The sequence below is a fragment of the Phalacrocorax aristotelis genome, chromosome 9 (assembly GCF_949628215.1).
Source record: "Phalacrocorax aristotelis chromosome 9, bGulAri2.1, whole genome shotgun sequence".
Taxonomy (NCBI): Eukaryota; Metazoa; Chordata; class Aves; order Suliformes; family Phalacrocoracidae; genus Phalacrocorax; species Phalacrocorax aristotelis.
In genome coordinates this window covers 31902945-31927214 of record NC_134284.1, presented here as the reverse complement: position 1 = coordinate 31927214, position 24270 = coordinate 31902945, and the positions used below count along the sequence as shown (strand labels likewise).

Here is a 24270-nt window from a genome sequence, read left to right as displayed (position 1 = left end):
ACAAAGCCACAGCTGTAGGAAACACAGAATCTCAATGAAATCCACAATTGTATACATTTCAAAGTGTGAGGAGAGATTTATTGAAGTGGAAAAGGAGGGTGAAGATTAATTTTATGTTTAAGTGCAGAGGTTAAAGAAGCATGGCACACGCCAGCAGTAACAACTCTGCATAATCTCTACCTTGTCAGTGTATTGCTGAAGTCTGGGGGGGGTGGGGAAGTTTTTAAAAGCAGTTTTTAAAATCTGAACTGCATCAGAATTGTAACTAATTGTCTTTGGATACCAAGGGGAAATTCAAAATTGCCTTGACAAATATGGGAATTACTCCACAACCTTCCAAAATCTCCCTTTCATTGTGGAATACGCAGCATATTTTCTGCACACCCCAAAATATTTTCAGAATACTTCGCATTTGAACTTCCCTGAAGGTTTGTTTCCACTAACAAATTTTGTTGTGTTTAACTACAGTTCGAAGGCCTGAAATAGTTAACACAACATCGAGCCCTACTGAGTGGTGTTCAGTATCATGCTAACAAACACAATTAGGATGAATACAGCGCATCAGCTCCAAACGTACAGTTCAGTCACAGTCAGCAATGGAAACTGGAGGTTTTGTAATCACCCTGAAACAGTCAGTTTATCTATTACAGGAAAGGCCTACAACGGTGAGGTTTTGTTATATTTGTTACAGCTTTTTTAGCTATCTCCAGGTAGGGCTATGCTGGTTTTGTAGGTCTTATCTGCATAAGAGGCCTCAATTAACTGTCTTCAGTCCTCGGCTGAAGCTGCGCTGACTGTCACCCCAGATGGCTGGGGGAACATAACCAGCAATTTGAGGGCTTTCCAAACATTCAGTTTAGGGAAACTTTAACATATGGTTGTTTGCTCTGATTGCTGTTAACGATGGAAACTATGTAAAATAGAGAGCTTTCCTGATTCCGTAACTAACTACACGCTTCACCTTTCCCCAGCCCTCTTCCGTATCTCCCTCTGTAGACAATTCCTCCTTCACAGCCTCAAAACTACCACGCATCCCCGTTAGAAGCACTCCTCGCATCCATTCCACCTTCAAAAACCCCCAGCACCGTGATCTAACCCTGGCTTGCTGGAACTCACCAGACGGAGGGCGTGCGTCCCCCCGAATCACCTCTCTGCCAGCCAGGCCCCGCTCCTGCCGTCCGCCTCCCCGTTACACATAACAGAGGTTTGTCGAAGAGCTGCTCTAGATTTGTTCCCGCCAGACTGCCGGGGGGAGTCGCTCCCTCAACACCCTCCCGTCCCTTTTGTCAACAGGCCAGCCTCCATCAAAGGGTAGCTGAAAATCATGGGATTATTAAGCCCATTATGCGTTCATTACTGGTAATCCGCCGCTGATTTTGCCAGCAGTTGTGCTTTCAGCAGGGAAGCCTGCAGGGCTCTGGTTTAGCCGGGTAAGAGGATATCGCAGCGTGTCCCTGCGGGGACCGGAGAGGAGCAAGTTGGCTTTTCCTCAGCCCGGCGAGGAACGAGGGGCGCCGCGAGCGGCGCCCGTCGGCTCCTCACGGGGACGAGACACAACGCCGGGGCTGGGCCCGGGCCCGGGCCCGGGCCCGCTGCCCGATCCCTCGACCGAGCGGCGAGCTTCAGGGACCAGGAGCCGGAGCGGGCCCGGGACCAGGACCGGTCCCCACCACTCGCCCCACCCTCTCCCCTCAGGGAAGTGGGCGGTGCCGACGACGTCTCCAACCCCCGCCCCGCCCGACCTCGCGCCTCTCCCCGACGCTTGCGCATGCTCAGTGCGGCCCAGCCCCGGAGGGGGCGGGTCAGGGGACGGAGGGTGATGTAATACCTCTAACGGCTTCGTTCCACCCACCATCCCCTCCTCCTCCCGCTGACATCCGGGTTTCCCGCCCGCTAACGCCAGAGGCGGGTTTTTGCCCTGAAAGCCAGCGTTTGTCGCGTTTTTGGTGTTTTGTTGCTTTGTTTTTTTTTTAACGCCGCGCGCGCGCACTCGCTTCCCCCCCCCGCCCCCTGCGGCGCGCGCGCGCGGTGGCGGCGGCGCGCGGGGGAGGGGAGCGGCGGCGGCCGGCGCGCCTGCGCAAAGAAGAAGAGGAGGAGGAGGAGGAGGAGGAGGAGGAGGAGGAGGAAGGCGAAGGCGGCGCAGTGCGTGTGTGTGCGCGCGCGGTGCCGAGGCGGGGGGGCGGACGGCGCTCCGCGGCGCTGCGCGGGTGGGCGCGGAGGAGCTCGGAGGGAGGGGGCCGGGGAGGGGGGCCCGGCGGCGGCCGGGCGGCGGCGGGCGCGGAGCGGAGGCGAGATGAGCGCTGGGCTCCCCCCGGGCAGTGAGCCGCCCTCCGCAGCTCTCGCCTGTGAATGAACTGAGGCGAGGCCGCCAGCCGGGTGTCCCCCATTCCTCCTCCTCCTTTCCCCTCTCCCCCGGCCGGCTCGCCCGCCGCGGCCGTCCCCGCCTGCCCCCGGCCTCCTCGTCCCCACGCACCTTCGGGAGCACGGCCCTGCCAGCCGCCATCAGCCGGCGTCCTCCGCCGCGGCCGGGGGGGGGTAAGTCGTGCTGCGCAGTGCGGGGCCCTCCGGCGGGCCGGGCCGAGGCGGGGTGGGGGGTGGCGGCGGCGGCGGGGCGCTGGAGGGCGGCAGCCGCCGCCTGGGCCCTGGGGCCTGTAAACAGGCGGGGGTGGCCCTGCGGGAGTGCGGGGGGATCGGCCCTCCCGCAGCTCGGGTGAGGGGCCTGGCGCCATCCCCGCCGGCGGCGGCAGCTGGTACCGGGTCGAGGCGGTGAGAGGGAGGGAAATGGAGTGGCGGGCGGCGAGGGGCCGAGCCTGCCTGGAGTGCCGCTGCCGGGAGTCCCCCGCCCGGGTCTGAGGGTGGCCGGGATCGGCGGTGCAGCGCCTGCATTGCAGGCGGCTTTGCAAAAGGGTGGGGGGTGGCATGGCAGCCCCGTGGGGGGTGGGCATGGGGGGAGAAGGAGGAGCGCGAGCAGAGGGGTTTGAGCCCGGCTCAGGTAGCAGCAGCTTTACTTCTCTCCCCCCCCTTCCTTTTCTTGGTCGATTCAGAGTTCATTTAATAATGGCTATAAACAGCCTCCTCTCCCATCACCACCCAAACGCTTGGGGCACGGCACTGGGGGGGGGAAAAAAAACCAAAACGTATCTATTTATAAAGCACTCCACCCTAGTGAGGGTCGGAGCATCGAGTACTCCCCAAATAGTGACATTATTATGCAGCGGGCGGTTTTCCCTTGCCAACGCCTTACAGGCGTTTAAAGTTCGAGAGAGATTTCGCTGCCTTTGAAAACAATGTCGTGAGCAAAGGTTGTGCTGATGATCTGTGATCTGTCACAGCGCGTATGTTGAGATGGGCGAAAGTGTTCTCCTCGATTAAAAAGTTGTCTAGTGATGTACTGGATAACTGGGATTGTGTGTTAAATGCCGGGGTCCTGAGCATACGTCTAACCTTTTTACTACATTAGCTACTATTATATTAGATACGGTACAACTTTAAGACTCAGTGCATATCAGTAGTTTCAGAAGAATTGATTTTGTAGACCTCTGTTCGTTATCTATTTGTATTTATATACTACAATTAAAATATTTCCGTGTTGCTGTTGTTTATGGCAAAATTTTGTTGTTGCAAAACTGACCTTTAAGTTTACAGTAGTACTTGTGAGGAACTCGTTTTTTGCATTGTACCTTTTGTTAAATGGGAAAGTGCTGGCCATTCAGATCGCCTGTGTGGTAACCTCAAGATATAAGGTCCTATATGCCATACAGAGGAACTTTTTTTTTTTAAAGCAAAAGGCAGTTTTAGATCCTGAGAGTGGTAGGTTTCAAGGTAGGTGATGTGTTTTCCTTAGGTTGTGATGTTCAGCATCAGAATAAGTAGAACCATTTTATAATGTAGAAGTTCTAATCTGTGATTCTAGGAAATTACTTTCCAAATAAGAGCCTATGTAGCCCTTTGCTGAGCCTGTACGCATACCGTTTTAGTGGTTAGGTGGCTCAAGCAGGGCTTGTGAAGGACTAGTGAAATTGAAGTGAGATGGCTGCTGTTACTCAGGACTCTGCATGAATTGCCAAATGACCAAGAATTGTGCAAGTTCTGCCCACATTTCTCTGATAGCTCCCCTTCTGTTACTCCTCATAGTTTTTCTATTAATAACATCAGAGACGGGATGGGGGGGGGAAAAACGTGGTCAATGAAGTTTTGTGTTTTACCTATCCAGTCAAAGTAGCAACCAAAGGAAAGGTGTTGAAGAAAGATTAATTTGATAGGTGTACCAGCATTTTTCACTGGGGGAGGGACAGCTGCCCTAAAGCTTTCCCTTCCAGGCTTTCCTGGGTCAACCTTTTGTACATAAGACTGGACTAAGGGTAAAAGACTCGCTGATGCATCATAACAGTTATTAATGTTTTCCTCATGGACACAGCTATCTGATAAAACCCTCTGATAAACGTAGCTCGTACTGGAGAGAGCTGGTCTGTACTCTCAAGCTCTTCTGGCATAACCGTGTTTTGCTCATATGCAGACGTGGCCTAGCTCTGGTTATTATGTTTAGTCCTTTGGTTGGTGGTTGGCTGGTAAATCTTTCCCCTTGAGGTACAGTAGAAAACTGTACCTGTTTCCCAAGTATTTACTTAACTGTCTATAGGTAAGCTGGAGATACTTTTTTTGAAACCGAGGAGGGGAGGTAGAAATGCCAAATGACTGGTGAAGCTTGCAGGTCTAAACAAGCAGAACTCACTTAGCGCAATTTGAATTAAAGCAGAATACAAAAAAAGTTTTTTTTCTCTAAAATCAAGCTAGTTGCTCCTTATCTGGAGTGCAGCTTATGTAGTGAAGGTGAGTAACTCTTGCTGAGATAGCATTTTAAGAATTGTCGGTAAAATGCTTAAATATTTAACTCTGGCACAGTATAATTTGCAAACTTATGTAACTGGTATGTTTTTGTATGCAGCTGTCAATAAGAGATCTTGTTGCACTTTTCCTTTCTAGTGGAACTAGGAATACAAAGCAGCTGCTTTCACAAGATGACCTAAATAGAAGTCATTTAACAATAATGTTTCTTCCTAAAATATAGACAATAATATTGACTTAATTTTGACATGTTCAAGTCTATTCTGATGTAAAAGTATTTTTTTACGTAATTAGCTAAGCAGAACGGCATTGGAGTTAAGTGATTGGATAATGCAGGTTGTGCTTTTAAATAAGCAACTTTTGGAATGGGAAGTAGTGTAAAATAATTGTTACTATTAAAGTCTTTAAAAAGAGTTGCAGGTCTGCAGAGACAAAACGAATACAATGTTTGAAGTCAGGACAATAGTGGCTTAGCATAGCTACACCTGAGCCAAACAACATTTATTCTTACCATTGCATGTGGCCCTTTGTAGATTTTGCTCCTCTTTTTGCATATACTGTTCCTCACTTTACTTTGTTTTAAACATTGGTGTATCATCTGTAACTTTAAATTATGCAACCTGTAGTCTCCTTTGTTCTTTTAAAAATTAAGCTCTTTTTGGATACTGCTTTGTTGCTGAATTCTTACTGACAGCTGTAGTTTTAGTCCCATGATCCAAATTTCAGTTAAAAGTACTAGGATAAGAAATAAACTTCTGTAAGATTTAAACATGCTTAACTACAATGCTCTTTGTTGAAAGAATGGCAAATTGCAAAGTATAAAGTCCATGTAAACAATAAGTAGTCTGTGAAAAAATGCTGGTGATCCTAGGATATTTAGAAGATCCACGGAATGTGCATAAAATGTTATTTTTATGGTATTATATGTACATTCTATTAGCCAGTGCATGAAAATATTGTTTAAGAAGGATTCTTGTATTTGAGCTATGACGTGGAGTATATCACAGTGGAGATGCATGATCTTCTTGTTGTGTCTTTATGTTGCTCCTGTTGCTACCTGTCTGTGAAGGAACAACTTGAGGTTTATTAAGGTTTAATATTGCTAGAGTAAATTACTTAAATCATAAGACTAAAAATATTTAGACCAAGGAAATTGTAATAGGGGCAAGAGAAGAAAGCAAGTGTGAAACCATGGAAGAAAGCAGACTGGTTTTTGTTCCTGAATAGAGTAGTATCTGGCTGAGTGTTATTGGTGCTAAACTGATGCTGGAAGATCTGCTTTTCTATATTTCTGTCTGCTATAAGGTCTGGGTTTTTATTTTTCTGTCTGTGAAGCTCTGCTCTGTGTTAAACCACATACTAAGTTACAGATGTCTGTTAAGTCTCTACATTCTTTTCTGTTTGTGTTTAAACTGAACAAGCCTTTGTTTTACTGAGTGTTAATTTTAATTTTTTTTGTTTTCACATACTGGTAAAATTAACTAATGGATATTTCAGCTTGCTACTGATGTCTACAGAAGAGAGTGTGTTTATAAATATATGAAACAGTTGCTCAGATTTTTTAACAGCTCTTCTAAAAAGGTGTTTATATGTGACTAAACCAACAGAGTAAAAACTTCCCTCATCTACAGATAGCTCTGATGAAGTACACCTCTACTGTTCAAAGGGTAAACTTTATAGCAGTATATTAGCAAAAGAGCATCTAAGTGATACAAAGGAAAAACCAAAACTGGCCGATCAGGTTTCAATATGGAAATGTAGAGAAATGCTAGCAGTTTACACAGAGGAAAAAGTACATTAGCCTCCTTGTTGCTGACACCTTAGTTCTCGATTCAGGTAAGAATATTTTCATAGATAAAAAGGTCTCTAAAGTCTTCCAAGATAGTAGTTTGCAAACCCAAGAAACGCAAGTGTAACATGACTTGTATTCTGATAGCTGCAGTTTAAATAAAGCAAAGCACTTAAATGTGCTTACGCTGATACACCACGTGCGACTGAATTATGTGAGACTACTCAGATGTATGATGTTGCTCTCATGCTTAAATGCCTTGCTGGATTGTGACCTAGAGGATGAAATGTGCTTTCATGTTTGGGTCTCAGCTGTAACTTGAAGGATTTTCTGTATCTATGCATACAATTCATTTTAACTGCCAACTGTACTTTTGATCTGGACTTTGAATGGTAGTCTGGATTCTTCTTGATCATATATCATAGCTGTTTGTGCATAAAGTTCTGTTGTATTTTCACTTGTGAAATACCCTAAAATGCAACAGCCGCAAGAACTGTGTAAACTCTGCCCAGGCACTTTGTGTTTGGAGATGAGACTAGGGCATTCTCCAGCTGCCTGCTAAGTCAAGTAAAATCCAGTCTTTGGAAAGTGGTACAGAATATAGAAAAATGTGGGCAGGTCAGTGGTTAGTATTAAATTGTAGGAACATTTCATGAAGAAAGAATCAGTTTCTATCAGTGAATAATTTTCTGGTTCCCCCAATCAATTATAGTACGTATTTGGACAGACCCTTCTTTAAAATCTACTATGTCCTCTAAAGAACCATTCTGAGGCTGTAGAATGAGGCCCTGTAAGCTAGGAAATGCTGGCCTTAGCACTGCTTGTATTTTGAAGAACAGGTGAATTTGACAATATCCTCATTTAGTAACCATAATAATGACAGCTGCAGTGAACTTGAGTTTGGACTCGGGGGAACGCCTTACTGCCCTGTTCAGCATAGGCAAATCTGTCAACTCTGCATTGATAGTGGTAGAAGTGAACTGGGTAATCAGTGTGACCCTCAGAGGAAAGCCTTCTGTCCTGAAAGTTATTGTCTACATAAAAGGCTAAAACCATGGGGGTTTCCCCATGGTTTCTTTTTTTTATGTTTTTATGTAGTCTTGGGGGGAAAAGTCTGCTTTATTGTAGCAGTCATCATCTACCCTTGTTCTTTTAGTGAGAAAGGAATGCTGGGGATGTGAGGGCAAAATAACTTTGTAAATAAAAGCTTTGTGTGTGTACAAATGAACAAACTCTGGCTTTTCCTAAGCTTTGAGGATTTGACTTCCAGATCTTAATGTGCTTCTGGCATAGTTTTGATGTCATTTCCTTGCAAGCAAAGCCAGGGTACAGCTGTACACTTCAGAACATTTCCTATTTTATCCCACGTATAGTCATCAGGCTTTAAGTCACCTGTATGCTGCTTTCCTATATCCTCGCCCGAATAGTTGTAATGTTGCTGAGATTAGAACCCCACAAATATTTTAATGTAAAATGAAAGGTCTGGGAAATTGCCTGCGTAACTTGCTTTGAATTATTTCATAATATTGAGTACTTGGCTAAACAGGAAATTTTACAGCCTTCATGCAAAAGTCATCTTCTAATCATTGGGTGCATGCATACTGGTTGTGTTTTCTCAAAATAGTTTATTTTTATTTTACTCTCAAACACTATCTGTATAAACTTTATTTTTGCTTGAGTTTTATTCTTCCACTTGGACAAATACACATAAGACAAATCAGAAATAGGTGTTTGTTGAAGTTAGGAAGATCTGAAGTTTGAAAGCAGTGACCTTGGTGAGCAACTGGAGACACAAAGACTAAAGAGGAGATAGTGTAATGAATCCATGTGTTCAGTTTTCTTTAACGTATATAGGACTGTATTAACCTCACCACAAACACCTTAAAATCTAAGTTATCGGTGAAACAGTGTGACACAAGATTGGTGGGATTCTGTAAGAAGTCGTATACATTACCGCAGACAACAATACCAAATTATGTTAACTGTAAAAAAAGTGGCAGTTTCCTGAACTTGAGCAGCACAGATGAGAGAGTGTGTGTGAGTGTAATTTTTTTTGCTGTATTTCAGGAATGGTTCAATTAATGCACTTGGTGTTCTGTTATTTTTTAGATTTTTGTTATTCAAGCCTCCCTTTGGTTTTGGAGTCTTAGCAAATAATCCCATTGGGATGTTTTTCCATGTAGCATCTTTTTCCTGGTTTATTTTAACACTTCAGCTAAAACACTGGCAAAGACAATTTTTTGGCAGCTTGACTTCACTCCAGTGGCTTTTGAACAACCTGAACAGCCCTGGTCATTCTAAGAAGTCATTCTGATCTAGAGGCTTTTTAACCCAAGAGCTTCACTTTCCTCTTTTGGGTAGTGGCAAGATGGGCTACGACTCTAGTTCTGTCTGATTTTTCTGAATAGATTTAGCTGACCTTGACAGAAAAGCAAATGCTTTTTGTTTAGTTGGTTTTTTTCTTTCTGACCTAGAAATAGCAGTAGAATAGTGTGGTCCTTCCATTAAAGAAAACATTTCTCTATGAAGCTTCAGCTTTTTTTAATGGCAGATATCGTTTGGTTGTTAATACTAGCAGTGAACAAATTTAATGAGGCTTCAAGCTGTAAATGAGAGATTTAAAAAAGAAGTTTAAAGAACAGGGAATTTTTAGCTATTACCTGAAGCATTTGATATGTTCAGGTTTGTTCAGTTCTTGGACTTCGGTGGTTTGTACTCAAGAATTGTTGATTAGGCCCACGATGTCTATGAGTGGGGTAATGTCGTGTTATGACGGTAGATGACAGTGGCAGAGCACTCTTGCTTGGTATTACAAGTGATGGAAAAATTGTAATTCAACTTTTATGACTTGCTATAACTCCATTCTTCTGTGTGGTCTTTTTCTCTTTCCTTGTTGCCCATGTTTTCTTTCTGGTGAAACTATTGCTGTGTTCTGTTGGAATAGCTATGTAGCACTGTATGTTCTTTCTGACCTGAGCAGTTTGGCTGGAATTCTTACTTTCACTTGTTTGCCTTGCTCTTTCAAAAAATTTGAATCTTGCTGCATCTCATTGATACATAAAATGAAAAAAGGTCTTTCTTTCTCCCAGCCTCTGTCTATGTATACTGCAGCTTCGTTGGATCTTCCAGCTCCTTTTTACAGCGCTTGCTTCACTCAGGCTTCGAATTTTGGCTGGAGTCTGTAGGAGTTTGTGTGCTATTAACAAAGCAGTTGTCTAATCTGTGTCTAAAAGGGGTGTCTTTTGTTTATCTTCCAACACTTTCAAGTAAGAAATCTTTAGAAAATGAAGTATAACCAGAAAGGTGCTGAACTAAACACCAGCATGGACATGTTTTCTGCCTATTAATGCTTTCAAGCAAGGACCTTGGCTTTTTCATTCTCATACTGTTTAGACAGCAGCATATGAATTTATGCAGAGCCACCTCATTGATTTTCATAGTACTTGCTAATGCCATTTTGGTTGTCTACACATTTTTTCATAGTGATTGGGCTGCTTGTATTTTGATAGTGCTGACTAGTGGGTTTTTTCTTATGCATTCCCACCTCTAATTTGTAGTACAAATATTTAGAAAGAAGCAAGAATTCTGTCTGGGCCAAGACATATTACCTTAATTGTGTTCTGAGAGTGCCAGTCATGTTAGGATCCTGATGAGCGACTGGTACTTGTGGATGCAAGTTGTATCTCCTCTCAAAATCAATGTAGTGATTTTTCTGTTCCCAGCAGTAGTCCTAGTGATTCTAGAAAGAAGTTATTTTCTTCAGTAACTGACCGTAGAGCAAAATGAAAACAACTTCGTAAAGAAGTGTTGAAACTACATCACTGTCTTTCAAATTTCTGCAGGAGCAATTTGTTAGAGATGAATTGTCATCTTCAGTGTACAGGGCTTCCTTTTTTTCAAAAGTCAGATTCCATACCTCTCCTCTGGAGAGAGTTCCAACCTCAGCTAATGTACATTCATATTGAGAATAGCAGCTCCTAGTTTAACCTTGGAACAGGTTTAGTTATCTGCAGGAAAGGTAGGTAGGAGCAGAAAAAGCTGTTTTAAGAAAAAGCTGAAACATGTTGTTGGAAGAAGGGTGTTAACTTAGAAATGGTTACCTTCTGTGTTCCGGAAGACTTTTGGAGGCTTCAGCAATCCTCTCCTAAACCCCACAGACCCTGCCATACACATATGTGAAAAAATCAATTGACATAGGAAAACAAGTGGGATAAAATATTTTGCTGCTTAGTATGGGAAGGCATTCAGAAGGGCTGTCAGCTCCTAGCAAGGAGAAAGGATTGTAAGCAGAAGTTATGTTTAAAAAACAAAACAACTTGCAAAACAACCTAGCTCAGTGAAATGGCAGTGCCTGCAGACCAGCTATCGAGAGGTCAGAGCTCATAGGTGTCTATATCAGAGGTGCAGTGATTTCGTGTTTTCTGCTGTGGTATGAAGTTGTAATCGCTGCTGTGTATTAATTACAGGGAGAGAGGGAGGGTAAGTGGGGAAAGGTTGAAACAATTCATACTTCCCCTTGTACACAAAGTCATTAACTTGCTTACCTTTGGGTTGTTTTTTGCCCTGTCTCGTTTGCGTCCACATATAGACATTCTTGCCTGTCTGAGGGCCTGTTTCTGAGAGCTTTGATATTTTTCTTCACCTTCTTTGAATTAATGTTTCCAGCTGTTTGCCTTTTCCTGTTCCCTTTGTCTGCCTCATGCTCCTACATCTGTCCTAAAACAAAAAATTGTTAATGTTATTACGAACTTTCTTACCCCTACAGTTAGTTGCGTATTATGTTCTCCTATTTGCAGTTGTTCTACTGAAATGTAGTGCAGGCTACAGTTACATGTCCAAGAAGCAAGTATTCTGATGGGGAAATTGTGTATTAGTCCATGTTTATTAAAAAAGCCCTGTTTCTGTCCTTTTACTTCTCTTTCTTAGATAATACGTATCTTCTAGTTGGCCGCATATTCCTGTGTCTGAAAGTACATATTCAGAAACATCAACTGTAATTTTTGGTACTTTACTGATGTTGTTGAACCATGAGTGCCAGAACTCAATCATATAGCCTCCAATAGTTTTTAAATAGTTTCACTGGCAAGAAGCTTTTTCATTACTTCAGTCAGCCCATGACTGTGGTGTAATTATATCTCCTCATGTGTGTGTTCTGTTTTATTTTAGTCATTCTTCCAATCCCTGGGATGATCTCTGACATGTTGTTTGTTAACATTAATTGATTCGGGGCATCCAGTATGTACTCTGTTTTTCGTTCAATGGGCGCTAACTGCTGAACGTTTCCACATTTGCACAATTACGTGCTGACTGGTTACTGCAGCTGGCCTGCTTAAGGCAGGGGGAGAAGCACCACAGATCAGATTGGAGTTGAAGTGATCAAGCCCCCATTTTCTAGCCAATAGCAGTCTGTATAATTTGGTGACTTGCTCTGTGTCCTGTAGTTCACATAAAGGTTGTAATCTTCCTTTATGGTGCTTGTTACAACACAGGGCGTAATGCCACTTGGAGAATTGTTCCAGGAAATTGGAGTATGGTGACATTGCTTAGCTTAGTTTGAACAAGTGCCAGTGACTTCAGTGTGGTTCATATAAGCAGCTTATCTTAGTGGAAGGAATACAACTCAAACATTGTTTAAAAAGAATTGTTAAATTACATATTGTTAAAGTTTCAGGTGGGGGTGGTTGGCCTTCTTGGACAAGACAATCCTTGTCTGAATTACTTGAAAAAATGTCTTTTTACAGGGGTACATGGAGTTACATTCACCGTCCTTCGTGAACAATTTAAGACATGCCGCCTTCTGAACCATCAAGCAAATAGCAAAACAATCAAATTTATTTTCATGTGTATCAGAAGATGTTATAGACAGGTATAGCTGTCTTGATAGCACAACTTGAGGGGCAAAGAGATCTAATACATTCCAGTGATGTTTCTGTAGTATGTGTATCCATGGTCGCGTATACTGATTGCCCTCCATGTCTTTGCCACTCTGTTCTCTAGTTGTGTATTTTCAAGGGGTTTAGCTACTGACTCTTTGGCATGCTCCATTCATGATTTCAGTTTTGTTTCTAATGCAGCAGTCCTTTGAATTTTGGCACCCTAATGTTTTATCCAAGATCTTGTTACTTGTGTTGATACTTCTAGGCCTTGTACAGTGTTCTTGCTTTTCTGTCTGCAAACTGCAACTTGAGTTTTTCGTGCACCTGCTGGAGGCTGTCCTTCAGTTTGACGTCCACAAAATCAGTGTTTCAGAAGTCATGGTATAGATACACTCATAGATGCGTCCTCTGCATATTCATTTATATGCGTAGGGGTCCATTTCCACTTTTAGTTTTGTTCAGAAGCCTCTGTCTTCAGAGCCAAAATTCAGGAACTTAGACTGCAGAAAGCTCTTCACTTTTAGGAGAAACTAATGGAAGGCAGTGATATGGAGATGGTGAGCCATCTTTTAGTCAATCATCTTAGGTTAAAATTGAAGTTTGCTTGACTAATCGATGTGGCAGTTGCAGTGCCGGATGATATTTTAGAGTTACCATTTCTGAAGAGAATGTTGCACCTCTGATCTTTTTACAGGGCACTGTTGCTTGTAATACTGTTCAGAATTGTACTTCTCTAAGAAGAAAAAAAACAGTGGGTGGTGTATATTTGCCCCTAAACTTCATGATTGAAGTGTATTTTATCTTATTTTGGCTTTAATAGCAATAGGAAGAATGTCTGTCTCCTTTAGCACATATGTGCATCACTCAAGCATCCTGAAAGGCGAGGCATCCAGAGTAGAGCACTGGTTCTGTGTCTCACTATGAGACTGCGGTTTTCTAACACAACTGCAGAAATGTGTGGCTGGGTTAAGAAGGGCAAGGGGGAGGGTAGTAAAATTATTTTGACAATAAGGGTCATAAGATGAGGGTTCCAGTTGAGGAAGGTGACTAAAATACATGAGAGGGCGAAGTTAAACCATGTTAAGAATCTGTTGCTTTACTGCACATCATGTATGTGGGCTGTTTGGGTCTGACTTCTCTCTTTAGTGTTATTACATAACAAAGTCATGCTGTAACTTGGGCGCTTGCACCTGCTATAGGTTAATCTGATTTCCGTAGAGTTATGTGCTTAACTAAAGGTGTCATTCCGACTCAGTCAGTATAGTGCCCAAACCACCCCATGAAAGAATGAAGAACGTACTAGTGATTTAGGTAGACACTGACGTGTGAAAGATGTTGCCGTAGATATGGACTCAAAACCATATCTAAAAGATATTTTTAGTAGGAAGGAGCCACGGCTTGCTTATGTCAGGTGTTTTTGTCTGTGTATGTGCGTTTGTGTTCCTTTGAAAACTAGTTTTTTATAACTAAGACTCTTTAAATTTTTCAGGTTTTAGCCATGCAAAAGGGGGGGGAGGTAGTAGGTAGCCTCTGATTCATAAGAATACACAGATAGTCATATTAAACTCAAATTTTTCTGAACAAGAATTGAAATTCTGGAAGAACTAAAGTCTTGGCATATTCATACAAGTAAACTACGCCTTACTTTCGGATACAGTGAGGATTTTTAAAACCTGGCCTACTCTCCTATAGGTTTAGACTGGTGTTCTGGCAGAAGTATGATTAGCTAGAGTGTTGTAAGGATGACAACTGCAGTCTTTTGCTGCAGTTTACAGAAGGTGACTACTTTATGCTATAGGCTGTGAATAATTTCCTAAGTAGAAGTCCCATGACGACACTGTGGCTATCCTTCTGTCTGGTTGTATTGGCATCTATGGTGGGTAGCTCGCGCCCTTGAATAACCATGTGTCAACATCTCACCTACAAGGCGTAATTTAGAATAGCAACAGCTTTCAGTTTGCCTTCTGGGGAGGGGTAAGGCAACTTGATTTTTAATGGAGAGTGGATTTGTTAATTTTTGAAGTGTGCTAACAGTTCTGTATGAGTTGGTAGAACAGCATACAGCCTGCCTGTATGTATTTTTAATTGTTTGACATGATAAACTGCAGAGAGGAACAAACGGTTTACGAAGCACAAGTCTGTCTGAATGTTGTGTACCTAGTAATGTGAGATATTAGAAGGAATACTCCTGTTTTGAGTACAAATTTGACAGTGCTTGTGGTCAGTTTGACTAGATCCTGTTCCTAGTGCTTCTCTGCTTTGTTGTGTTTTAAACACAGTAATAATGCAAGAATACTTCACAAAAATGTGTTATTTGCTAGGGTGGTTTCTGCTTTTTGAGCTCTAAATTAACGTTAGGCATTATTTTAAACTCTGCTGTTATGGAATGAATAAAAAGTCTATTATTCTGCAAAATAATCCCCATTTGATAAATGGCAGCATTCTGTAATTATTTTGATCACTCTGACTTCACTAGAGTTGCATGGGAAGAGAAAGTATTTTTCTCCTAGCAACTGCAGTAATGTGGACCTCATGCATGTGCTCAGGATACAGGACCAGTGTTCACTATATTTTCTTGGCTAGTTACAGTTTGTGTGGGCATCAATATTTTGTGTTGCCTTGAAGAGACAGAAGAACCTCAGAGTAGGTGTTGGGGTGAGAGGAAGCAGAGGTGTACTGCTGCTGCCATCTCCACCCATACAGCTGAAGTGTGTGTGGCTTTTGTTTTTGTTAACAAAAACATGTGAGCCAAAGAGTGTATATCTGGTCCCTGTGCCTCACATTTGGATCACTGTTGTGGTGAGATCAAATATAAACATTTTTGACTGTTTGTTCTAACACATACAGATGCTTTAGAAAGGTTGATAGTGTCTGGAAGAGACAATGTAAAAAGCTTTTTTGGATATACAGTGTCACTTATAGCTGGAGCTGTATTGCAATAAAAGCATGTTATCAAAAAGTGATGCTATCACTTAGAAAACTGATCAAATGTATTCCACATACAAGTTAAAACCTTCTAAAATGCTCAGTGTACTAACTTTTCTGCTAGTGCAGCTGCTTAGTTTGGGCCTCAGGTAGAATCTGTTTCAGAGACTCTTCTCAGTTAATTTTTGTCCACTGTCTTCAAATAGAAAAGCTTGTAGGTTTGTTCCATTACCTTGTATTGTATAACAGAGACTTGCACACTCTGCTTCCCAGGGCAGAATTTGCAAGTATGTAAAATGTGTGGCCTATTTTGTATGATTTTTTTTTTTTAATAATGAATGCACAAATAAACTGATGTGGATTAGAAGGGTGGGTTGGATGCTTAGGGTGTGAAAGCCATGAAGATAAACCAGTCAGTTTACACTGCCTGCAAATATGATTCTTATTCTCTTAAGCATGAGTATTTGCTGCATCACATCCTGATGATGGGAGGTGGAGGAGGGTAGGGTGTGCAGTATATTCATCTGGCTTGAATAAGGAATCATGAATTGACAATAATTGTGATTTTTATTTCCAAACAGATTTCCTTAGACTTGTCAGGGCAGTTGTCTTTCAGTGAAGCTTGAATACATTAAGGTTTTAAGTAGATCTGCAGCATGGACATCTGAGAAGCTTGCTGTGTAATTTAACTGAAAATCTAAGGATGAGCTTTCACAAGATGGCTGAGCCAAAGTAATGGCTTGCTGCTGCCTAACGGGACAGCTCCTCTGTTCCTTCCAAGTCCTGCTTCTAGTTGTCCAATGTTGCCTCTGTGCAGAGCCTGGCATCATCTTAATCATTCAGATAATTTTATCTGTTCAGCAAAACAAAAAACCACCAACCAAACAAAAAACCCTGAACCTCTTCCCCCAAAAGAAAACCTCATCAGTTTGCTTTGATTTCCCCATCACTGTCAGAAAAGCAGTGAGTGAGAAGGACTTTGTGGCCAGCAGGTAGGGATCTAGAGAATGCTACTGCCCTGGAAAGACTGAACTCTTTCATTGGCTCAGTAATCACAGGGAGTGTGGCTATTCAGATGTGTGCCAGTTAACAAGTCCTCCTTCAAACTAATTTAATACGTAAGTATACTATAGGCTTTTGTCAGAACCATGAATGATAGTAGAATAAAAGTCCTTCAAGTAAAACAGCTGAAAATACTTACAAAAATACAAAAAGTGCGGCTCAGGTAGTAGCAGTGTCCTTGTTTAAATTAGATGAAAGCAATGTAAATTTGACTTGAGAGGCATGGAAGTGTCAGCTTTGTATCTGTGTATTTTTGTCATCATAACATTATCTGTTACGATGTTTCCAATAGGATGTTTAAACAAGAGATGTTTAAGAAATATCTTAATCCCTTTTTTCTTCTTTTCAGAACTGAAGGAAGGTCATCATGGGAGCATTTTTAGACAAGCCAAAGATGGAGAAGCATAATGCCCAGGGACAAGGGAATGGGCTTCGTTACGGTCTGAGTAGTATGCAAGGCTGGCGAGTTGAAATGGAGGATGCACATACGGCCGTGATTGGTTTGCCAAATGGACTTGATGGATGGTCATTTTTTGCTGTATATGATGGGCACGCTGGATCACAGGTTGCCAAGTACTGCTGTGAGCATTTATTAGATCACATCACAAGCAACCAGGATTTTAAAGGGCCAGATGGGCCACCATCTGTGGAAAGTGTAAAGAACGGCATCAGAACAGGTTTTCTGCAAATTGATGAACACATGAGAGTCATCTCTGAGAAGAAACATGGTGCAGACAGAAGTGGGTCAACAGCTGTGGGTGTCATGATTTCTCCCCAACATACATACTTCATCAACTGTGGAGACTCAAGAGGTTTACTTTGTAGAAACAGGAAGGTTCACTTCTTCACACAGGATCACAAACCAAGTAATCCACTGGAGAAAGAACGTATACAGAATGCAGGTGGCTCTGTAATGATTCAGCGTGTGAATGGCTCCCTTGCTGTTTCAAGGGCCCTTGGGGACTTTGATTACAAATGTGTCCATGGGAAAGGTCCTACAGAACAGCTGGTCTCACCTGAGCCTGAAGTTTATGAAATTGAGAGATCAGAAGAAGATGATCAATTCATCATACTGGCTTGCGACGGTATCTGGGATGTTATGGGAAATGAAGAGCTGTGTGACTTTGTAAGATCCAGGCTTGAAGTCACTGATGACCTTGAGAAAGTTTGCAATGAGATAGTTGACACCTGCTTGTACAAGGTAGCCAGACTTGAGAGGTTTATTGTGTTTTCACTATTAGAAGTTTATGAACAAGTTAAGAATAAGTTTTGATTCCAGTCTATAAGTATCTGATGGTTTATGTTACTGTGACTTTCACAGTAATTACCATGATTTCCACAAAAATGATGATAGAGGGGAAACGAACACACAACAGAAACAGTATGGCTTTCTGGATGGCTCTGGTTAACGAAGAGTTTAAAATCATGTACAGATATGTTGCGATCACTGGGAAACTAGAAGCTGATGGGAATTTATGGGCAAGCTAAGGACAAAAACTGCCCTTTTCTGTTTCATAACATACTTTACAAAACCTTAAGACTTAATCAGGCTAGACAATATTTTTTTCCTTTCCTAATCTTTCCCTCCCTTCTTGGGCACATAGTAACACTACTGTCACAATTGCACCAAGATAAACGCAGAATGAATGAACTGTGGCTTCATAGTTTTGCAGTTTAAAATTTCTTCTTGACTATATGAAGATCTGACTTAAGTTAGGGTTTTTTTCCTGGTTTAATTACTGTATTCTTGTTCAGTCTTGTGTGATACAGCTCTGAAACTAGCTCAAGTAGAAGAATATAGGTCTGTTTTGTTTAATGGATCTGTGTAATCTTGTCTACAGTAATTTCTACTTTGTATTAGTAAGTTGCAGGATGGTGCAGCTACAGAAGTAGTATTGAGTTTTATAGCTTCACACTTAATTTTCCCAAGGCAAGCTATAATTAATAATGTAAAAAAGCCAACACGTTTGATACTAAAGAAACAAGCAGCATCTCCACTCCTGCCACATGGCTAACAAGGTCGTTGTTTCCCTTTTGGAAAAATGTAGTTGCTTTCCGACCCTTGCAGATGGATAATGCATATATTTTTGTTTACCATTTTTGTCTGGTAATCCTGAAGACGAATACCAGGGAAGGAACAGTGGCTTGTGGATGCTGTAAGCCTTGCAGTAGCCAACTGTCAGCACCTCCCCATACACCCATATACTCTTGTTTTAAACACTGGCTTGTTCTTGATCTTGCTGACTTCAGTAGATTTAATTGGTGTTAAAAGTTAAGCATATGGATACACAGGGATATTGAAAATAAATGGAACAGTTGCTTTTCGTAAGCAGAATGTGTTTGTATTTTAAGGTATTCAAGTATTAGGGGGTTCTGTTTGGTTGGAGTTTCAAATATGTCCATTTCAAATAATGCTTTTGTAAAGGCCTGGGCCCTTTCCGGCTGGTCTTTGAACATCTCTTGCTTGCAGTTCTTTTTTTTTAAAAGAAAAGGAGGGTGGGAAAAAGCCCTAATAGCTGTGATTTTAGGTGGAAGCACTGTCTGAATTCAGCACTTCCCTACTCAGTGCTTTTAAGCTGTAATGGTGTTCTTAACCCATCTAATAGCTGCTTTCCCAGAATGATTGATAGTACTTAAAACAAGGTGGAGCATAACTTTAATTACACATCACTCATTAGTAAAGTCAGTTTTTAAAAGACAATGGGCTGTCTGTAATTGGCTCCACGTAGTCTTCAGACCATAAAAGAGGAAAGAACAAAGTGACTTAAAAGTTGTACTGAATGAATGGGCAGGCTTCTGAAATTGTGTAAGGGGGTGGGGGGAAATTTAGGCTAATGATAATATTAATCCAAAACAGTAGAAGTTGTATTCTAATACCATATGATTTGTGAATTTTTGTGTGTAAAATGCTTTGTGTGTTTAGCCTGGTGTGTATACATTCTCAAATAATTTTTTCTTTTCCACCAGGGAAGTCGAGACAACATGAGCGTGATATTGATCTGTTTTCCGAATGCACCAAAGGTATCACCAGAGGCGGTGAAAAGAGAGGCAGAGTTGGACAAGTACCTGGAAAGCAGAGTAGAAGGTGGATCATTTAAAAAAAAATAAGTAACTTTGTTTCTAAACAGACCCCCTGGCCCCCTTCCCCCTCCAACAACTAAACTCTTAACACATACGGGCTTCTAAATAGACCTTCAAGTGCCATTGGCCATCTAGTGAACATCTCTGAAAAAGGCACTCATATAGTCCTGCTGTATGTCCTGAAAAAATTCTCCTATGAAAATGCAGCAGCCTATAGCCCTGAAAATTATTCATGATGGCCAAGAAATAACTTGTTTGTGCTCAGTGTTCTTCATGAGTCCGTTGACAGCACTAACCTCGGACCAGTAAATCCTGGTTCCTGTTATATGGAGATAAATGAAATAATTAGAATATCTTGCAAAGTGTCTGTGAAGATGGTAATCTGAGTGCCATTTTTCCATATCGTTATGTACAAATTAGCCATAATATTATCCAATTATGGTAGGGTTATAGCTTGATTACTGTCATCTTTAAGGTACCTGCTAACATATTTACTTATTTGAAAGTACATCAGAAATTTGTCAAAGCTAATTTAAGCATTCATGATGAACAAAAGCTGGGAGCCCATCTTACTCTGGTAACTTCAAAATTTTGCTTTAAATTTGTATTTCAGGGGTTCTTAAACTGAAACTGCAAGTCTTAGGCATTTGATATTTGAAATCAATTTGATTTAAAAGATTTCTCATTAAAACTGGATTTATAGTGCCTTTTGGTGTGTAACGATGACCACAGCTTGGAGTTTCTGAAACTTGTGACATGCTGTATGCATTATTTGCATATGTTAAGTCTATTTTTGAAGCAGAGTCCTCTAGACCTACAGGTTACAAGTCTAGTTATGTGTATATACTCCAAGAATCCTTAATAGTACACAGGGCACGATATGCAGAGTTCTTTGCAACTATGGTATCAGCGATTAGTAAGCTAGAGGAATATACTGTGCACTTTTTTCCTCCTTAACTTGTGTGAAGATAACACAGTGCAGCTTGAAATTTCACAGGAATTCTGGGTTCAGACAAATTAATGTGCCATTTTAAAGCACTTACTACCTGTGTTGATGCTCCTTCAGAAAGCATCTCGTTTTTCAAAGGCCTTGTTTGCAAGGTCTTGGCAAACTACATCTGTTCTAGCCCCGAACAAATGTCCGGACAGACATTTCTGTGTTTTAATCTAACACTCACCTAATATGAGAAGTTGGTGCACAGTAAGCAATAGTGTGAATCTTTTTGACAGCATAGCAGGAATATTCAAGTGCATGGTAACACTGCATGAGCTAAGTGTCAGATGGCTTTCTCCATTTGAAGCAGCGAGCAGTTTTGCACCAGGCGTTTGAAGAGCTTACTATGTATGCCCACTCACAGAACTGGTGAGGAACAAGTGTGCTGTAAATTCACACATTAATTTACTATTTTGGGCAAGTATTACCTTTGTATCTTAGATATTTTGTCTGAGTTCAGACAAACCCATGACCTAGAATACGAAAATATGTTCAAGTTAAGGCTGCATCTTCAGCTGGCCTCATTGTAGCCCGGAACGTTATGGTGAGGAAAGCTGACATTTTTTGTACAGACACTTCATTTTGTAAATGAAGAACCTAAACACTGGAACTGCACGTCATTATGGTACAGACAATTAATTTGGCTGCCAGTACTTTGCATTTATACAAATACAAAATTTCAGGGATGAGCAAAGTGTCATACTTCCATAGAGGCAGAAGGATTCTCTGTGTAGTTACAAAGCACTTTAATACTAATTTAACGGGATGGTGTCTGAATAACTTGAGGAAATACATTGTACTTCCCCTCAAGAGTCTTTGCTTCTTTTCTAGAGTTGTTGTCAATCTCTTGTCTATTGTTGCACAAAGATATTATTTAAATTAATAAATATGTAGTAAACACTATTCAAACCAGCAGTGATTTGTATCAGCTCTGTGCAGAATTTGGCCTTCAAGGTCTTACTCATTAGGGAAGCTGAGAGGCTGGACTAAAGTAAAACTTTAGTCAATTAACTTTGTTAAATTTAACTTAATTTTTGTGCAGTTAAATTGTTTCCTGGTATAAATGGATAATGCAGTATAGGCTAGTAATGTAGACTGCTACAGCATCTGAAACTTTCAACACTACAGTGAATAATCGTGCTGTTATCCTAGGATACTTTAAGAATGGAAGTGCTTCACTTTAAAAGCCTGATATTAAGCTGAAGGGACTAAAATATGTAGAGAGTACTTTTAGAATGATCTTACTAATATGTAATATCGTTTTAAAGTTAAAATCCATTAAAATAGAAACTTGGTGAAAATGCATATTATTTAATCTTAAGCACTTTAGTACACAGTGTAGTCCAACAAGAAATGAGATTTGATGCTTACTAATGTGCATTTTTTCTGGTTGTACTTTTATTCCCTCAGCCCAGAATATATCTTCATACTGTTAAGATATAGTGCAAATTTTAAGATTGAATAGGGCTTAGTACTGATGGTCATCTTGAATAAGGAGACCCGATTCAGATTTTTTAAAAATGTAGAAATTCTTCTATTTACCATGCTACCTAGGACTCTCCTTTTACTGATTTTTATGTGTTTTATGGTCCAGATTCATAGCTACAATAAATAATAATGGAAAAAGAAGCAAGTGTGGAGAAGCATCTTTGTGCCCTTACTTGCAATATACCAGTGTTGCTCCTAAAATATCATGTGAACTTCATGGTAGAAGTAATCAATCATTCCAAAATGTGTTGCTATTATTTGCACTAATATGTGTTATCGATGTGTTGACTCTAAAAAGAAACTTGTTTAAGCTTTTTTCTGTTCTCAATTTTTTTAACATAAAAACATTCCATAATAGATAATCCTTGCAATATTTATACCTAATAGAGATAAATAATTTTAAGTTAGCTGTTATGTTCCTCCCAATATTTTCAAAAAAATCAAAGCTCTGGCTTTTTCCTAAATTTTCTGTGGAATTCCCATTCAGAATATGAAAAATCAGATATGTATTGAACACTTTATTTTTAGGGTTGTAAGTACATTTTTCCAGTACTTGATGCCATGAAAATGTGTAGAAGGTTTAAATTAAATTAAAGGCTGGGGGGAGGGTTGTAAGATGTATTGAAAGAAGATAATTCCAATAAATTAAACACAGCTAGCAGACCGACTCAATTTGTTGTGTCTTCAGTGTTCATTCAGTCTGTATCTATAGTTTTATCAAAATACAAATGTATTCATTTAGTGGAGACTGTATGTTAAATGTACTGCAGATACAGGTTGTGAAACTGTGTAGCATAGGTAAACTACAAATTCCTTATTTTTGTACAGCAGAACTTTAGCACTAGCACAATGTAGAATATACTAGATGTTCAAAATTGCACAATAAAGGAACTTGGCAAACCAAATCTGAGATCTTTGCTTCTTATTCAGATTTAAGAGCGTTAGATTATTTACTAAATACTAGATGGTAAAATGAATTTTGGCTATAGATTTTGAGGAAATGGCAAGTTTTTGAGGTGTCTATGGTGTATGGTGTCACGTATTTAAAATATAGGTTTCGAAGTAAACAGCATAAAGCTTTGTGTTGCAGAGTTTGACACTGGTTGAGGGCTAGACAGTGCTTCTACTGTACCTTGCAAATAGTTTACACAGCCTGACTGCAAAATAGAGCTGATGCTTTTTGTAAACACACGCAGCCGTGAACACCTATTACATGCATAAAAAGTAATTAACATTGTTTTAAATTTTTTTAACTAAAAAGACTGGATACATGTTGGTTTTTAAAGCTTTTAATGCACCTTATCTCACTAATTAAATTATAAAATGGAAACTTGGTATGCTTTTCTGGAATTATCATTTAGGGCAAAAACTGAATGCTAGAGTGTTTTTCAAAGGTGGTACTGGTGACTTCCAACTACTCTTCAAGCTGTGTAGATGCTTTATTACATGAAGAATAGCGTGTGTGTACATACATGGCATGTGTAGATACATGCACATATGTACACATTGTTGTATGTGTGCTGCAGTATTCACTTGAAGATCGACAGTGGCAAGTCTTAATAATATCTCTTACAATTTCTAAGAGCTCATGTTTACAGAGAAACTGATGAGGTACACTTTGAAACATGTGTTTGTTCTGTAAATTTTGTAAAATCACTATTTAAAGAGTGACTCCTCTGGGGTGGTATGGTCTGAAACCTCTTGAGTTCAAATAAAATTGTGTGTTTATGACTTGGGGGGGTGGGGGTGGAAATAGGCCTAAGAGTAAAATTAAAGAATGACTTTCTTAGGAAACATGACTGTGGCTACAGTACAGATTCTTTTCACCCCAAAGTTCATCAGCTTTAAATAACTGCCCAATATTCACATGTCCCCTAAGTGAGTTGAGAATGGAACTGTCTCTTAGATGTCTCTGGCTTTTAATTTGTATGTAATAGTTCTTGAAAGTTGCATGTTGCTGTAATGCAGTGAGGTACAAGTGCTGGCTAATACACATACAGCCATGGGAGTTATTTTTAATAAGTCTGACCTTTTGTTTCTTGAAAATACTATGCTTTCTATGTGGTGACAACCTTTTATCTTCTGTTGCAGCGGTAAAGCTGATGTTAATATCTGCCTCGTGCCCAGGACATTTTGCTGGGAAGATATTACATCTTCTGTTATATCTGATGTATAGCAGGAAAGCCATTAAAGAATTTTTTCCTCACTTT

The 24270-nt window shown here is 40.7% G+C and overlaps 1 protein-coding gene across 2 annotated transcripts in view; it reads left to right on the top strand.

Annotated features, from left to right (window-relative positions):
- Nucleotides 1–1850: 1850 nt before the first annotated feature.
- Nucleotides 1851–24270, top strand: part of PPM1A (protein phosphatase, Mg2+/Mn2+ dependent 1A) — a 35627-nt gene continuing 13207 nt past the window's right edge. The window contains exons 1-3 of one of the 2 annotated variants that reach the window (XM_075104181.1): nt 1851–2535; nt 16847–17698; nt 19465–19582. In XM_075104181.1, coding sequence (XP_074960282.1) covers nt 16865–17698; nt 19465–19582 — 952 coding nt within the window. In that variant the 5' untranslated portion in view covers nt 1851–2535; nt 16847–16864. Of the gene's footprint in view, nt 2543–16846; nt 17699–19464; nt 19583–24270 lie in introns of both variants that reach the window. The other variant, XM_075104182.1, reaches the window with a different exon arrangement.